The following is a 16,820-nucleotide window of genomic DNA, read 5'->3' as shown; positions in this document are numbered from 1 at the left end:
CCATGAATCTATGTAGCTCTTTTTTGAACCCTGCTGAAGTCCTGATCTTCACAGTATCCTCTGGCAAGGCGTTCCATAGATTGACTGTGCGCTGCATGAAGAAAAACTTCCTTTTGTTTGTTTTAAACTGCTCCCCATTCAGTTAGATGAGCTTGCAGCTGGGCTTTGCTAGCTTCTCTATGCGCATCCTCAGGAAAGGGGAATGCGACGTGGGAGTGGTTGGGTAGGGGTGAAGGATCTCGAGTAGGCGGATTAGACTAGTGAGTGGTAGACCAAAAGATTCCTTCCCTGAACGAGGCCGTGGCTCTGTGGCTCAGGCTATTTCCCTGGTTGTTCGTGACTTTCTCTCACATGCCCAGAAGGGCTCCCAGATCCGTGACTGTCTCTGATTGGTGTTTTCTCACCCCGATGTGCCATGTTCCTGGACAGGAGAAGGAGCTGCTGACTTCCAAGGTGGCCAAGCTGGAGGAGAAAGTATCTGAGCTGACCCTGAAGCTGAAGCCTGCCCTGTCTGACAGGGAGAGGTTCCTGAAGGTACTGAGTGGGCACATGAGAGGGGGCAGGGCCGGCAGTGATGGGGAGGATGGGGAGTGACTGGCAGAAGAGGAGGAAGTGGGGGGGAAGGAGAGGAGGGAACTTAGATACCCGGGTGATAAGTTCAGCCCGGACAGCGCAGAGAGGGAGGAGGAACGGAGTGAGCTCCCTCTCTCTGGCTAGGCAGGGAACTCCAGGCCGGGGAGCTCAGGGAAAGGTGCAGCAGGGAAAGGTGACCGCCCTGCTTGGTCCGCAGGAGAAGGAGGCGCTGCATCAGCAGGTGCAGGATCTCACCCTGCAGCTGGAGCGGGCGCAGCGGAGCCGCGAGGGAGTCAGCAGCCAAGTGTCCGACCTTCACGTGGAACTGGCAAATGCCAAGGCCCAGGCCAACCGCCAGGACCAGGAGACGGTCCTGATGAAGGAGGAGCTGGTGACCCTCAGACAGGTGACTCCTTGGGTGACAAGGGAGCCGCGAGTGTCACCCGCCAGCCCCACTCCGTGAGCTCTGCTTCCAAACCCCAACCTCCTCGGTGACATGAGACCCCAGAGCCACAGTCCCATATGAGCCAGGAATAAGCTCAGGGACGGTGTTGGCTTGTGTGGGTGTCCCCTACCGCCGCCTGTTGGAGGACCAGAGAGTGTTTCTCCAACAGTCCCCTCTGCAGCTGAGGCAGCAGTGACAGTGCCTGGAACCAGATGCCCTCAGCGTCTGCCTCGTTGTCTTGTCATTCACCCATGGCCACGTGGTGCCCAGGCGGGGTTTCCCAGGGAGCTGGTGTGAAGCCCAGTGAGCTCCTAGAAAAGATCCAGCACGTGTAACCCGAACAGAGCCTCTGCCTGACCTCCTCACATCTAGGAGCTGAGCTGTAGGTCGTTGGGTGTCAGCCGAATCTCATGGACTAGACTCCGAGACCCTTGCCAGCTCATCATACACAGCTTCTAGATGTCCTGGGCACGGACATCCAGGGGGTGAATGAGGCCAGGTCTCAGCGATACCCATGGGTTCCCCCTGCAGGTGAATGAGAAGCTGTCCTCTGAGCTGGGTCAGAGTCATCAGAGCCTGGAGACAGCCCTGGGGCAGCTCGACCACCTGGAGGTGGAGAAGAAGATCCTGACCAGCGGGCTCCAGGCCCTGGAGGCGGAGCGCGTGCAGCTGCTGGGAGAGCAGGAGGCGCTGGCGTTGGAGCTGCAGAGAGAGGCGGGAGGCCCGGGGCATGAGGTGGCTGCTCTTCAGACGGCCTGTGAAGGGCTCAGGTATCCAATTACGGGGAGCAGGGATCGTGGGAGACAGGGACAGAGAGGCCCCAGCCCTTCACGCAGCTTCTCTGCTCCCGTCCCTGGAGCGGGACCATCTGGGGGACGGCGTCCCAGGTGCTGTACGGCTCATCCTGGCTGTTAAATAATCCACGATCCAATGAACGGGCTTCCCTTGGCTGCGGCTAGGGGCTGCCGGGCGCCTTTCCCGCAGCCTGAATCCCAAAGGGCGATTCCTGGCGACAGTACGTGGTACTTCTGGGGAGAGGAGTTGGGCCAGGGCACGGAGGGAGGGGTAGTGGAGAGGTGAGGGGAGTTCCTGCTGGGATTCGGTGAGGGAGGCGGCTCCAGGCGGCAGCGGCTGCAGAGGAGAAGGCTCTCTCGCCAGCTGGGCTGAGCTGCCACGGAGAGTCAAGGCTGCTGAGGCGGGTGGAGTGAGGAGAACGGGGAGTGGGCAGAAGGCTGGGCAGCAGCATCCCAGGGGGCCGGCGAGCCAGGCCTGGCGCTGTGCAGCACTCGCCCTGTTTTGCAGAGCTTCGCAGTTCCAGCTGCAGGTGGAGAAGGGGGCCCTGCAGGCTCGCTGCCTGGAGCTGGAGGCTGCCCTGCGGCACAAGCAGGAGGAGCTGTGGGGCCAACTCACCGAGCAGCAGCAGGTCTCCCAGCACTGGAAGGAGAGGTGGCACCAGGCGGCCATGGCCCTGAAAACCAAGGAGGAGGAGCTGGACCGAGCCCATGCCGCACACAGGAGCCTGTCTGCCAAGGTGGGACATGGCCAGCAAGCCCCCTGCCAGCTGCTGCCTCCCAGCTTCCCCCCCCCCCCCAGCAGCTTGGCAACTGCACCATGCGGTCCCTGCCTCGGCAGTGCCGTCAGCCACTCGCGACTCTCTTCATGTTCTCTCCTCCCTGCCGCAGCGCGAGAGTCACTGACCTGCGGAGCTGGGAGCCGCGAGATCCTTGGTTCTAATCTCACGGCTGCCCCCAAGTCAGTGTGAGACTGTGGGCAAGTCGCTGCGCGCTGCCTCAGTTTCCCCATCGGCCCCGGACACCCTCAGAGGGGTGTGGGCGGGTTCTCTATAGATCCAGGTCCCCGTTACACCAGTGTGTCTGTTCTGATTTGAGTCTGACCTAGCTAAATCGCCGTGGGCTGGCTAGTCTAGGCAAGACCCTCGAGGCAAGAGGCTCAGAACCCCATGATCAATACCCCACCCAGCTCAGCATGGAGACACATTGCTCTGTATGTCAGCTTCCTCCCGAGAGGCCCTGCAATGGAGCTAGCAAGGTGGCCACCTCCTGGATCCCCAGGCGAGACGCCCCTAGAACCGGCTGGAAACGGAACCCCAAAATCACTGGGCTTTCTTTTTCTGGTTGCCAAAATGTTCTGACCAGCTCTAGCGATCCCGGGATGGGCAGAGGAAGGGGTGGTGATGTGCGAACGCTGTGTCTGCGGCAGTGGATTTCAAGGCTTGCTCCTTCCCGGGGGATCCAGGCCTCCTGTGGCAGGCGTGGCCAACCCGCAGCTCTTCCCCCTATCCCCATCAGTGCGGCTCGGAAAGCCACCCCCGCACCCCTGAACACGGCCCACACCTCCTGGCTCCCCTGTGCCCACTGGGACAGGGGAGCCGTCCGGATCAAAATGGCAGATCCCATATGGCGGCTGCTGACAGGCAGCTGCTGAGGCCAAAAAGCCTCAAAAAGCCTTCTTAAAGGGACAGTCTCCCCCCCCCCCAACTTTTTGCCCCAGCTCTTCGTGCTGGATGCAGCTGGATCTTGGCTCTTCGTCTGGAACGGGTTGGCCACCCCTGTCCCATGGCATCGCCAGCCACTGCATAGCCAGACCTAATGGTACTTCCGGTGTGTTTTTCAGCACGCTGAGCTCCTGGAGGACTGCGAGTTGCTCCAGGTGGATGTGGAGGAGCTGGCTGAGCTTAGAGGTGCCCTGCGCAGGTGAGGGGTGACCGCTCTTGCTCCCCGGCTGAAATGCTTTCTGCCTTGCTACATTGATCCCTGCATGTATCTCCTTTGCTCTGCCGACAGGCGGCCTTTCGGCGTGGTTTCCTCTCTCTCAGCAGCAGAAAGCTGGTTTTCCATTGTCCCCTTTGGTGTTTTTCAGACGCACCGTTCCTGGGTGCTTGGGCATGGGGCAGCTGTCTTAAAAATGAACCGGCGGCTGAGTTGCATGCTTCCCTCGCCTGCGAGCTGCAGCTTCCTCTGGGCTCCAAGGGCAGGCACAGAGAGCTGCAGGTGGTGGGCAGAGAACTGCTGGGCTCCCTGGGGCCAAGGCAGAGCAAGCGGGCACTGGTGGCCGGCGTAAATGGAGTTGGGCCTCTTCTGTGACATGGCATCTGCATGTGGTCCATCGAGTTCTCTCCCTGACGGGGCAACAGTACAGACCTGGGGCAGGATTGTGCTCCCGTGGGCTTCAACAGCAGGAGACCCGTAACCGGGGGGGTCCTCCCCGGCCTGCGCTAGTGCTGCTGGGTGAACGGCAGAGTCTTCTGCCCGCACGACTCTCCCTGCGGAGAGAAGCAGAGGAGCAGTCACGCCAGTCCAGGGATGGAGCCGCGGGCGCCGGGCAGGCTGGCTCACTGTCCCCACACTCCTCCCCAGGGTTCTGCCTCGGACGTGGGTGCCCAGGTCTGGGAGGAGGGGCTCAGAAAATGGGCAGGGGTGTCTGTGCCAGCCTGAGTCCCCAGAGGGCAACTTATGGGTGGAGGGGAGATTGGAAAAGCAGTGCAAAGCTCGCTGGGTACCAGCTCAGCTGCCCACGCTGCCCAGGGCTCCTCCTGTTCCAGTCGGGGGGGGGGGAGGAAGCAGGGTCCCTACCCCCGGGACCGCAGTGGGGGTGTGCAGCCCCATTCCGACCGGGCCGGGTTTGACCCGGTTAGCGCTCCCTTTGCACAGGTGTGAACGACTCTCCCAGGCTCGGGACCGTGGAGATTTGGGCCCCTGCCAGCTAGTCCAGGCTCCAAGGGCAGATCCCCTCGGTGGGGCTTTCCAAAGTGACTTAGGAGCGCGCCTCTCAGGGAAAGTCAGTGGAATCTGGGCTCCTGAGTCACAACCGTGTTTTGAAAATCTCACCCTGGTGTAAATTGACACCCCCTCTTATCCCCCAGCCTGAGGGAAGAAAACGGAGACTTAACGAGACAGCTGAGGGAGCAGCAACAAGCCACCCAGCTGCTGCAGCTCCAGCGAGAAGCGGCCACAAACGCAGTAAGCTCCGTGTGCACCTGTCCCGCCTCCGGGCAGGGCTCGATGCAGCCATTCGAAGGCTACAACGGCTCATTCTGATCATCCAGTCCGACGCGCTGGCACGACTCTGCTCTGCTCCTCGCTCCCTCCCTGAACGCAGGATCGGGGGTAGATCTGGGGGCTGCGGAGGTGCCGAGCACGCCCCTGCCTCCCTTTAGGTTTCATCTCTGGGATGCGCTCTGCCCAGTGTCGTGTCTCACTGTTTGATCCAGGGGCCGTGGTCGGAACAGGCTGCTTCGAGGGGGCGGCATTCTAGCTGTCCCATGTTCTCCCCCTTTCCCACCGCAAGCCAGGTTCACGGCTGCTCGGGGCAGCTCTGTAATGCAGGGCTCAGCCTGCGCCATGGCAGGAGATGAGCGAGGCCTTTGACTGGTTGATAACAGAGACAGAACCAAGCAAAGGACGTGACTCTCTGTGTAGATCCTAGCTCTGCTCCTGCCAGCCTCCCCCAAGTCACGCACAAGGGCAACTGCTGTGGGGGTATACTCAAAAAACAACAAATGGTCTGGTAGCACTTTATAGACTAACAAAGCATGGAGATGGCATCATGAGCTTTCGTGGGCACAGCCCACTTCTTCAGATGTTCAGGGGAGCAAGGTGCCAGCTCGGGGCTAAGGGAAGCCAACACCTTGAGTTCCCTGCCAAACCAGTGATGCTTCTTCCTTCCAGTCTGTACAGGGATCCGGCTCGGAGACGGCGTCAGAACACGAAGCCCTTTACAAGGAGATCCAGGAAACCCAGTGAGTTCTTGCTTTTCCTGTGATGCTGTGATTGTTCAGCGGGGAAGCTGTTGGCAGGAGCTGGGAGGGAGATTTCTAGCGGGGTAGACTGGAGGGCACAGCAGTTCTTGTTCGCTGAGTGGTGCATCTGCTCCCATTGGAGGCGGTCACAACCCGGGCCTTCGCTGTGGTATAAAACCAGAACAATGAGAGAACCTGCAATCTTCCTCATTCAGTACTACCCACCCGCCCAGCGGTGCAGGGTGATGGACCCTAGCCAGCGCACCCGCCTCCCTCTCTAGAGTTCTGCAACCCTAGTTCATTCTCTCCGTAGCTGTTCTTTGGGGGGTTGGTGATTTCGGATCCTGATGCTCATGAAATTGACCAGGATTTCTTTTAAGGCTCCTGGGCCATGGTTTGAGGATGGCCATGGTTTGAAGAACTGTGCCCACAAGTAGCGATCAAGCCCCGGCTGGCTCTTGGGAGGGGCCTGATCCTGAGCCACTGAATTCAGTAGTAAAATTCCATCAGCCAAACCGGCTGGAGCTAAGACCCTGTCTGTGTCACTGAAGATTGACTGGTTTCCTTCTTGGTTCCGTCCACCCCTTTTTCAGACTGGTTTCCAGGGAGCCAGGCCCCGGGGTGGAGAGATCCAGCTTCTCTGGAAAGTAACTGGGTTTCCCTGCATTTGTGTCTCGCTAGCGACAGGATAAGGAGGCTGGAGGAGGAGAAAGCCGAGATGAAGTCTGAGATCAGGAAGCTGAAGGTAGGAATGGCTTTTTCTTAGCTTCATGTGCCCCGTTGGCGACAGAGGATGCCACGGGGCTGGGTGGTACACAAACCCAGAACCACACAATGGTCCTGCCCCAAAGAGCATATGACCTAAAGAATCAGGATTGAATTGTATTTGTAAACGCCTGGACATTAATTCTGCTCCTCAGCCCTCGGAGCGCATGGGCAGCGGGACATGCGGCAGCCACAAAAGGGTCAATTCCTCCGTGGGCTCCGGTCCCCCGCCTGTTCTTTCCCAGCCTTGAGATCTGCCTGGTGTGGTGTAACAAATGCCTGTTAGCCACGCCGCTGCGATCCGGGGCCCCACCGAGCCTGGCTTTCCAACACACCACGCTTGCTTCTCTCTCCGGCAGCGGGACGGGGCTTCTGTCCTACGGATCGAACTGGATGCCTGTAGGCAGGAGCTGGATCTGGAAAAAAGCCGCAGCCAGGCTCTGAATGGCAAAGTGCAGCTGCAGCAGTCCAGAAGCTGGGACAACGCTACTCCGCCCCACGAGGTCAGTGCCATTCTGCAGGGCGCTGGCCCGCGGCTGGGGTCCCCACCGAGCTGGTTTCTATTGCTTGGTGCTGCAAGCCCCTCATGCTTGAGCTGCAGCAAGGGGGTTCCAAAGCCATTTCCTCGTCCATGTAAATACCCTGCCTGTTAATGGTGCTCCTCGGCCCTTAGAGCCCCCAGCCCGCATGGAGCTGGCCCGGCCGTGGCTCTGAACCGGCGTGGAACCTTGGTGTCTCGTGCTTTTCCACCTCTTCGATTCCCTGCTTGCCTGGGAGCAGTGCGGAGCGTGTGCACATCTGTGCTGTGAATCTCCACTGGACCCTGCAGAGCTCTTGGCTCAGCAACCCGCCAGTATCCGAGTTCAAACGCAGCCCTTCCTGCTCGAACTGCAGAAGCCTCTGTCTGTTGGGCTACAGCGACGCCACTGGTAGAAGGGACGGGCACAGGCCTGCCAACCCGCCCTTCCCCGGGAAAGGGCATTGGTACATATGCTAGTATACTGACCCCAGTCCTGACATGAGTCCCCTAAGTCACACACCTCCATGCCCCTGCAGACGGCACAGCCCGTGGGAGCAGATCCTGGTGCAAGATCAGGGCTGTAACCACTTCCTGGGAGCAATCGGACTTGGAAATGTCATGGGAATTGGTCTTGTCAGTGCTCCTGTCCAGTCTGGCTCTGGGTGTAAACTGCAGAGACCTTCAGAATGAAGAATTAACAGACACTTAGGCTATGTCTACACAACGAGTTTTCGCCGCAAATATGCCAATGAAGGGATCATTTGCATGAGTCGCAATCTCATGTGCATATTTTCTGCCCATCCGTTTTTGCGCAAAAACAAGCAGTGTGGACGTTTTCTTTTTGCGCCATAACCCCTTTTTCTGTAAGATCAGTATAAGATCAGTAAACCTCCTTTTTTGGGGCATAAGGATCTTGCAGGAAAAGGGGTTTTTGCACAAAATGTCCACACTGCTTGTTTTTGCGCAAAAACCCCTAGCGCAAAAACGGAGTGGTGCATCATGAGATCACAACTCATGCAAACGAGTCCCTCATTTGTATATTTTTTTGCCGAGAAAACTCGTAGCGTAGACGTAGCCTTAGCGATAGCAGCAAAGACGCCTGGTCTTGTGGCTACACCCAGCCCAACAGTGAGGGCAGCTGGGTCCTGCTCCTGGCTCAGCTGCTGACTCGCTCTGTGACGAGGGGCAAATTGTGGCCCCTTTTGGTGCCTCAGTTTTCTTTTTGGTAAAGAGGGGTTTATGATGCTGACCTGTCCCACTGGGGGGAGGGCAGTGGGGCTTCGGGGTCACTGGCTGGGAGGGGATGTCACCGTGCTTCTGCTGCAGGGGGAGTCCAGATTCAGCTGCCTCTTTGCAGAGGAGCTGTGGGCCGGGGAGGAACAGGTGAGCGTCTGTTGCCTCGCTGACCTCTCTGGGTGTATTTTCCATCAGCTCAAGTTGCCAGCAACCTCCAATTCCAGAGCAACATCTGGCTCAGAGAGGGATTGTCCTGTGTCCTCTCCAGGAAGGTGGGAGCCACAGCATGGTTTGTGAGTCCGTCTGTCTCCTGAAAGTCCATCAGTCCCACCCTGCCTGCTGCCCTGACCCGCTTGTACCCACTGTGCCACGCATCCAGCAGCCTGCTTGATCATCTCTGTGCTACTCCCCCCATCTGCAGACTCTGTCCCCCCCATGGCCAGCCTGGAGCAAGATTACCATGGATCAGACCTTCTCTGTCTGCGTGCGGGCTCTTCAGCCCCGGGGGAGTTGGAGGATACCCTAGACCGGGGAGGGTAATAATTTTCGACAGGGGGCCACTCCAAGAATTTCCATGATATTAATGGAGGAGGTGGGGGGTCTAGGATGGAGGTTGGGTGCAGAAGGGAGGAGTTTAGGTGAGGAGGCACTGTTGGATTGTGACCTAGGCCAGGGAATTGGGGTACAGGAGGGGGTGCAGGGATATGGGTTGTGAGCTAGGGCAAGAGGAGACTGTGATCTGGGGCAGGGGATTGGGGTGCCGGTTCTGGAGGGGATATGGGTACAGGAGGAGGGCAGAGGGTTTGGGTATGTGGAGGAGGGCGCAGAAGTGAGGGGCTGGGGTGCCAGAGGCAGGCTCTGGCCAGGAGACTTACCAGCCAGCAGCTGTTCCTGAATCAGCCTCCCTTGCACAGGCTGCAGCATGTGCTCTGGAGCCCCTTGTGCTTCATGGCTGCCTGTTATTGAAACAGGAAGCTCCCATTGGTCAGTTTCTGGCCAGAAACCGGCCAATGGGATTGTGCTGGGGATGGGAACAGCTCCTAAAGCTTTCCCTCCGGCCTCACAGTTTTTAAATAAGAACTGCCCTGTAGCCGCCTTTCTGAGCGGCGTGCGAGTGGGGCGAGGCAAGCAGGGAGTCTGCCTGGGGCTCTCTGCAGCGTCCGCAGGCCGGATCTGGTCTGCAGGCCGTATTTTGCCTAGGCCTGCCCTAGACTGTGCTGTAGAACAGAGTGAAGGTCCTTCCAGGGACTGTACTGAAACCAGGAGCATGCCCACGGATGGTGAACAGCACCTGCTTTGTATCTCAGCTCTCAGATTTCCAGTCCTCGTGGAGAGCCCCCGGCCGTGGAGAGCCCCCCGGGCTTGGTGCTCTCAAGGGGCCTGCCTGAAGCGGAGAGCCTGAAGCAGAGGCTCCAGAAGGAGATTGCGTCCCGGCAGGAACAGGAGGAGCTGATCTGGTCTCTGAGAGAGGTGCAGCCTGGACGTGTACTGTACAGATGCTGGGTGTAGACACACAGGAGGTGATGGAGGTGGGAGGGTCGGCATCCCAGGGTGCCCTGCAGATGACAGGATGGGTGTCATGGAGTGGGATGCCTTCTCTTTGGTCCCTTCTGACTGATGGGCGCCTCCTAGGGAAGAGTCTGTGGGCTAGATTCTACAGCCACATGGCGGGGAATCCCCCGGCAGTGGGGCTGCACTAGGCTGATCCTGGCTAGTGGCGAGCACACACTGTTCCCACGCGGCTAGCAAGCATCTCCTAGCTGCGGGGCGAAGAGGGTTCTGCAGAGCCCAACGACAGACACACAAAGGAAATACAGAGATCCCCACACGGTGGGGACCAGGCGCAGCAGGGCCGTCCTTCCCCAGACTCAGAGCACGCAGTAGCTCTGAAAATTTGGGGCACCGCTGGGTCTTAATGTCCACCCATCCCCCTCTTCCTAGCCCTGTTCTGCGGCTTCCAGGATCTAGTTCACTTAAAGGAACTTGGAACCTGTGACAGAGCCATTCAAGGGGTAATGAAGCCATTGAACAGGTATTTGCCAGTGCCAGGCACGTACAGTCAGTTTCTGAATTGGCTGTGGGAGTCGACCTTCGCTTAAAGTTTGCTTTACAAATATTGCAGTAGTGGAATATTGCAAACTCAGCTCTCTAGAAACCCCTCCCTTTCCCGGGGCTGCCATCAGGCAGAGGGCACCAGTTTAATAGCCCTGTGTAGGACCCCATAAGTGTGAAGGACATCCCTGAGGATGAACAGGGGCGTTCCTGTGGGGCATGCCAAGAGAGGAGGCCACATGGACACCAGCCACCCGCCTGCCAGGAGAAGACAGTCCCCACAGGCAGGCCTGGGAACAGCGTGAGGAAGAGGGGAGAGACGCTCAAACCTCCTTTCTTTTACTGCTAGGAACTAGAGGAACTAAAACAGAAGCAGCCAGGAGACATCAAGGTGAGAGGATCCACTGGGGCGTCTTAGCCTGTGAGCATGACATGGTACAAGGTCCAGCTGCCGCTGGGGTCCAGTAACCCACCTGGGCAGGCCTGGCCTGTAGGCTCTCACAGCAGCCGGTTCTGGGGGCCTGAAGCCCCAGCTGAGCAATGCTGAAGCCAGTGGAGTGGGGATCTGGCCCTGGAGCCCTTTGTCCTTGGTCTGTTCTTTTCCTTGGCCAGAAATAAGTAAGTCCAGCGAGTCGGGCAGCAAGGGGGCGCCCCGCTTGCGAGTCTTGTCTGCTCCTCAGCACCGTGGTCTTGGAGCACCTCGCCATCTTTACCCCACTGCTCTTCCCAGCCCCCCACGTGCTCCGCCTTCGCCGTACCCTGGGGCAGAGAGGCCGAGTGATGTGGCCAGGGTCACGCCGGAAGTCCTATGCTAGAACAAGGACTTGAGCCTAACCCCTGGGCCACCCTTCCTCTGCAATGGGGAAGGACGGACGGTGTTGAAATAAATGGAAAACACTATTCGATGAATTTAGTCTTAACCCAAGAGCCTGGTGGCACTGGCCAGAATCGTACACCCGCCCCGACTGTCCCAAACAAGCCAGGAACCATGGCCTCGAAAGCAGGCCGTGGTCCTGTAACAAGCTGTGCCCGCTCCCCTCTGTCAGGAATCGGCTGCACTTCAAGGCTCTGAGTGTTTCCTGCCTGGTGCACAGCTTCCTGCCCACACGCAACCCACATCTCAGCCACCGTTTGGCTAGGCTCTGACCTGCCACGAGGGCAGCAGGCAAGCCCAGATCTCCTGGGACCTTTGTGGTTCATTGGGGCAGGTCTCAGGCCCGGCCGTGGGAACTTGGAGAGAGTTCTAGGCAGGCCAAAGGTTCTGCTTGGCCATGAGTTCCAGGGCCGGTCCACGCCCCATGCAGGGAGCACTGTTGAGAACTGGGGCAGCCTTGTCAAACTGGTGCGTGGCCGTGGGTTAGCCTCCGCAAGGCAGTGGGTTTGACGCTGCTCCTGAGGCTATCCCCTCCAGTACGCTGTGTCTCACAGCCGGGGCTGCTGACCTGCTGTGTGGCCATGCAGGCTGCTTGCCCTGGGTAGAACAGCCTGTCTCCGGAGATCGGGCAATGTGGCTGGGTTCGCATCCCATCTGTCTGTACAGTGCCCCCCACAGTCACAGCTGAAAGCGCTTACGGGAACGTGTGTGAAAACGGAACCCCTCCCCCCATGGCCTCTGACTCGCTGCTCCTCCTGGGCAGCTTAAATTTGTCTCTCTCGTGCTTCAGGCCTCCCTGGAGGAAGTGGACACTGAGTTAGTCCTGGTCCGAGGAGAGCTGCAAAAGGTTTGGGACATGCTGAAAACGCGGGATATGGCGCTGGAAGAACAGTACCTGGCATTAGAATCGGCCAGGAGCCAGGTACCGACCTTGCCCTGAACATCCTGCCGGATTACTGTACGAGTGTGCGTGTCCCAGGAGCACCGAGGGGTCCCAGCTGAGCTCACGGCCCTGCCAAACGGCACAGCTACCCTGCAGTCAGGAGGAGTGAATGCAGCATTCCCGAGCTAGCTCGGACGGTGCCCCGGCACTACTATAGCAGTACAGCCGCGGCAGTCTGGGTGACGGCGCAGTCCGGCTTAACCACTAGGGGCTGTGCACAGCTGCAGTGACACCTTCCCGCTGCAGTGTAGACATAGGCCCGGGGGAGCCTTCCCCTGATCTAAAGAGCATCCGTCAAACTAGAGAAGCCAGACGATGGATGAGAAGGGAAGTGACTTTCACATGGTCACTGCCTCCACCAGCCAGGCCTCCCAAGGCCAGGGCTGGTGGGGAATGGGGGGTGGGGACTCAGGACAGAAAGGTAGGGGGGTCAGGAGCCAGGGCAAGGGGTTGGAAGTGGGGGGGTCCTCAGGGCAGGGGGTCAGAGGTGCAGGAGTCAGGGTAGGGGGTTGGGAACGGGGGGGGGGGGGAGGCTCAGGGAAGGGGGTCAGAGGTGCAGGAGTCAGTGTAGGGGGTTGGGAATGGGGAGGAGGCTCAGGGCAGGGGGTCAGAGGTGCAGGAGTCAAGGTGGGAATGGGGGGGGGGGTTGGGAGGACAGGGGGGGGTTGGGGGGGGGAGGCTCAGGGCAGGGGGTCAGAGGTGCAGGAGTCAGTGTAGGGGGTTGGGAATGGGGGGGAGGCTCAGGGCAGGGGGTCAGAGGTGCAGGAGCCAGGGCAGGTGGTTGGGTGTGTGGGGGTCTCAGGGCAGGGGACTCAGGGCTGGGAGTGTGGCCACCGTGCTGCCCAGCTGTTGGTTCCCCAGGGCGGCCGGAATGGTTCTGTCTATGCTTTGGGGTGGAGCCTGGGGGGCCTGTGGGTGCTGGCTTGGGCCCACTGGGGCGGGGGCCTTGCCTTCCCCCCAGCTGTCCGGCGCTGGGGCCGAGCGCCGCAGGGGGCTGCCCCGTGGCAGATGCTTATCTCGCTGCTGAGGCAACGTCCGTGTGTAACGCGAACCCACCTCTCTCCGTTCCCAGTATGCTGAATGCAGCTCAGAGAAGCTGAGACTGGAACAGCTCGTCGCCGCCCTGGAGCACCAGCTGGCAGACAGGTCTGGGACTAGCCGGGGTCCAGCCCTGGGGGAGTACTGAGCCGGGGGTGCCCCATACGCAGGCCCTGCCCAGGGGAGGCGGTGCTGTCTCCACAGCCTGGCCTACCTCCCCTTGTGGGTAACTAAAAGGTAGGGGCCAGATGCAGCCCCGGAGTAACTACACAGACTCCAGTGGGGTTGCTCCAGGGACGAGCCTGGCCCGCTGCGTCTGACTGGCCCGTCCATGGCAGGCTCCCAGCGAGACCTGCAAGGAGATGACGAGGAGCCTGCAAAGCCAGCCACCCTGTCCCCTCAGACGTGGCTCTTGGTAGGCCGAAGCTCTGCTCCACTGGCGGGGGCACAGGGCTCACCCGCCTCCGGTAAACGGGGGGCAGGCTGGTGCCCGGTAGGGGGAGCCCCACAGAGCTGTCTGGGCCCAGGCGGAGCTACAGCGAGAACCACTGGAGCCCCACGTAGCTGGAGCCTCTCGGGACTGGCGGATGCCCAGGCTCCTGGTCGCAGCGGGCGGGTGGGGAGCGGAGGCTCCGGGAAACAGGCCGGTTCCCTAAGGCAGGAACTTGTGTCCACAGAGAACAGGCCTTGAGGCACCTCCGACAAGCCAGCGAGATGGAAAAAACCGAGCTGGAGATCAAAGCCTCCTCCTTAGAGCTGAAGGTAAGGCCTGAGGAAGGCCCGTGAGTCCCTCCATCCAGGGGCAGGCACGTGTGACCTGTGCGTGCCGGACACAAGGGTCCTCCCGGGAAAGGCTGACGCCATGGCCTGCGGGGCTGTCGCCACATTCCCATGCTGACGGTCACCTGCCAGAGCCGGATCTTCCTTCCCAGCGCCGGCTCCCCGACCCCGCGCTACACATGGGCGCTGACCGCGAAGCCAGGCGTGGAAAGGCCCTGTCCTTGCCATCTCTGTCCCCCAAGGGAATCCCTGCTGCTGAAGAGCGAGGGTCCGGGCATGGGATAGGACCTTTGGAGCTCACCTAGAGCCGTCCCCTGCCCTCACGGCCGGATGGTGTGGGGTGTTATCGCGAGGGGCGGTGGCTCAGAAGACCAGCGGGTTGACCTGTCACATCCAGCCCATCTCCGTGGGCACTTAAAGCTGGTGGGGGGCTGGCAGCCCCCAGGAAAGGAGATTAGAGGACTGGCCTGGCTCCTAGGGGATGGAGGCAGCCGAGGGGGGATCCGAGCTGGCAGTCTCAGCCCTAGAGACTGAACTCCTCACTTCTCCTGGGGGCTCCCGCTAGCCAAGACAGCAGCCCATTCGCAGGCGGGATGAGGAAGCTGGCACGGGGTGTGGCAGGGGCGTGGCAGGGGGCGTTGCTCTCCCAATACGCTAAGCTATTCCTTAGGCCAGCGGCCCTGTCCCGCTGGGCATCCTGGCGGATCGTGGCAGTCCCGGCGATGGGCCCACGTGCAGGTCACCCCTCGAAAGGCCTGGCTGACCTCCCTTTGCATCCGGACTAGCTGGCAGAAGTGGAGGTCCTGAGAGACAGCTCCTCCCGACGCGACCCAGTGTCCAGCCCCCCGGAGGCACAGAGCTGGGGCCCGGGGCAGAGCCGCTCCCAGGGGAAGTGCTCCCGGTGCGATGCCTTTCTGGGCCAGCTGAACAAGATGATTCAAAGTAAGGGCTTCTTCCTGGCCGCAAAAGCTGCTCTGATCCCGGGGGTAGGAGGCTCAGTCGTCAGTGTGCGCGGAGGGCTTGGAGATCCCCGAGGGATAGGGTTGCTGGATGGTTTAACAAATAATATCGAGTCCGTCCCCCCCGTTCCTCCCCCCCCCAAAAAAAACCACCATTGGGAAAAGATTCTGTTGAGAAAAAAAGGGGAGACCAAAGTTGTTAAGAAAAAAAAGGGCTCTGTGCCTTTAAATGGCCCCACACGCCTCACTCCCCTACCCCCGTCAGACGCAGCAGGGGAAAATTGTCCCTGCTGGGCTTCCATCCGAGGGAAACAGCTGGGTTTTTTTTTACAAGATGGGGAACCCATATAACAGACAGTCCAGGTGAAAACCGGACACCTGGCAACCCTACCGAGGGGGCAGGTGGTGGAGAATCCCTACCAAGCCTCTGTGTCCCTTCCTGTGGAAGTCTGGGGACCCTCACCTACCAGTCCAACCTTGCCGCCCCCCCCCAGTCACCCCGGGATGCTAACGTCCCCTGCTGGTGCCTGGCACGCCGAAATGGCTCTTGGCTGCTCTCGCCAAGGGCACTGGTGGCACCTTGGCCCAACAGTTTAGTTTCCAGGGGACGGAATCACTTTGAGGGGTGTCTTTGGGCAGCAGGCCAGATCAGATGGTCCGATGGCCCTTCCTGGCTGCTCGCTCGGCCAGCACCCTGGGTCCGTGCATGCTAGTTAACAGCAAGGCTCTTTTTGGGGGGACAAGGCGCTTGCTGGCTGGGGAAAGTCGGGTTGACTGTTTGCAGCAGTTGCTTTAACCCTTTCTTCCCCCTCTCCTCGGCTGTGCGCGTTGGCTGCAGGCTGTACAGAGAAAGGGGCTGCCCGGCAGAAGGAACAGGCCCTGGCCTACCTGTGTGAGCTGCAGGGACTCCTCCAGGTGAGTGACCGCGGGAGCAGTACAGCTGGTGCGGGGGTCTGGGCATCCCTGAAAGGGCTGCAGCCTCTTTCTGTTCTGTTCTGCCAAGGGGCTGCCCCGGCCGTGCCATGTTCGCGGCAGGGATGGGCGTGTGGCGATGGGGACAGCAGGCTGGAGAGCTGCTGGGTGCCGGCCCAGTTGTGATTTGCAACTCGTGCCGTGCGGCTCCCTGAAGCAGCGTAATGGGGGGCAGCTGGGTGTCAGCAACCCCAGGGCCCACTAGTGGCACCCTCTGGCGCGGTGGCCTCAGACACAGCCCTGTATCCAGGCTCCTAGCTGCTGCAGTATGTTCTTCTGCCGTTCCTAGCACAGGCCCAGCCCGCCTCAAACACGCTCTCCAGCCTGTCATGCTGTCCCAAATTCATCCCCTCCGCATTCCTTCCACATGCACGCCGCTGTCTTGCCACCTCCCGGCTCTCCTCGGCGCAGTATTTTCTGCTACATGCATCGTCTTTGCTTCCATCTCTGTAAGACTCGCCACTTCCAGCTCAGAGCAGCCAGGGACACACACAACGTCATGGGCTGTGGGAGTCGGAGGCAAGGCCGTCTGCCCTTCACCGCCAGTCTTCCTGCTGCTTCCTGCGCTGCGGGCGGCCGGCTCTTCGACCACTGGCCTCTCCACGCTCTGAAGGGCCGGGCCGTGCTGCCCAGCTGCCTGGCACCCCAGGGGGAGTACGAGCCTGGGGCAGGGACTAGTGGCCACAGATGGGGCAGAGCTGGGATAGCTAGCTCCCCCAAGCCAGCGTACACACTTCCGTCCAGTTAGTTCCTTCCTTGCGGGTCCCGCAGTTCTCCTGCCCCCGTGTCACAGCGGCCCGGGCACACGGCTCTAATTCTCCAGCCCCCGCCGACGCCGGTACTTGAAGCGTGGGAATGGTTCCACTGTTGTGGGGCACTTTCCTGGCTTGCACACGACCCTGGT

The 16,820-nt window shown here is 60.2% G+C and overlaps 1 protein-coding gene across 6 annotated transcripts in view; it reads left to right on the top strand.

Annotated features, from left to right (window-relative positions):
- The window catches only part of LOC102460040 (uncharacterized), a 41,224-nt gene that overhangs the window by 16,631 nt on the left and 7,773 nt on the right, over positions 1–16,820 (top strand). For 4 of the 6 annotated variants that reach the window (XM_089781955.1, XM_089781953.1, XM_089781956.1 and 1 more), the window contains exons 8-24: positions 430–534; positions 791–979; positions 1,550–1,788; positions 2,321–2,549; positions 3,653–3,732; positions 4,902–4,998; positions 5,707–5,777; positions 6,459–6,522; positions 6,902–7,045; positions 8,494–8,591; positions 9,606–9,768; positions 10,700–10,741; positions 12,015–12,146; positions 13,240–13,313; positions 13,883–13,967; positions 14,771–14,927; positions 15,783–15,859. In XM_089781955.1, coding sequence (XP_089638081.1) covers positions 430–534; positions 791–979; positions 1,550–1,788; positions 2,321–2,549; positions 3,653–3,732; positions 4,902–4,998; positions 5,707–5,777; positions 6,459–6,522; positions 6,902–7,045; positions 8,494–8,591; positions 9,606–9,768; positions 10,700–10,741; positions 12,015–12,146; positions 13,240–13,313; positions 13,883–13,967; positions 14,771–14,927; positions 15,783–15,859 — 2,046 coding nt within the window. The remainder of the gene's footprint in view (positions 1–429; positions 535–790; positions 980–1,549; positions 1,789–2,320; positions 2,550–3,652; positions 3,733–4,901; positions 4,999–5,706; positions 5,778–6,458; positions 6,523–6,901; positions 7,046–8,493; positions 8,592–9,605; positions 9,769–10,699; positions 10,742–12,014; positions 12,147–13,239; positions 13,314–13,882; positions 13,968–14,770; positions 14,928–15,782; positions 15,860–16,820) is intronic. The other 2 variants (XM_089781957.1, XM_089781954.1) reach the window with 1 other exon arrangement.

The sequence above is a fragment of the Pelodiscus sinensis genome, chromosome 14, assembly GCF_052426305.1.
Source record: "Pelodiscus sinensis isolate ZL-2025 chromosome 14, ASM5242630v1, whole genome shotgun sequence".
Lineage (NCBI taxonomy): Eukaryota > Metazoa > Chordata > Testudines > Trionychidae > Pelodiscus > Pelodiscus sinensis.
This window is presented reverse-complemented; position numbering and strand designations above follow the sequence as displayed.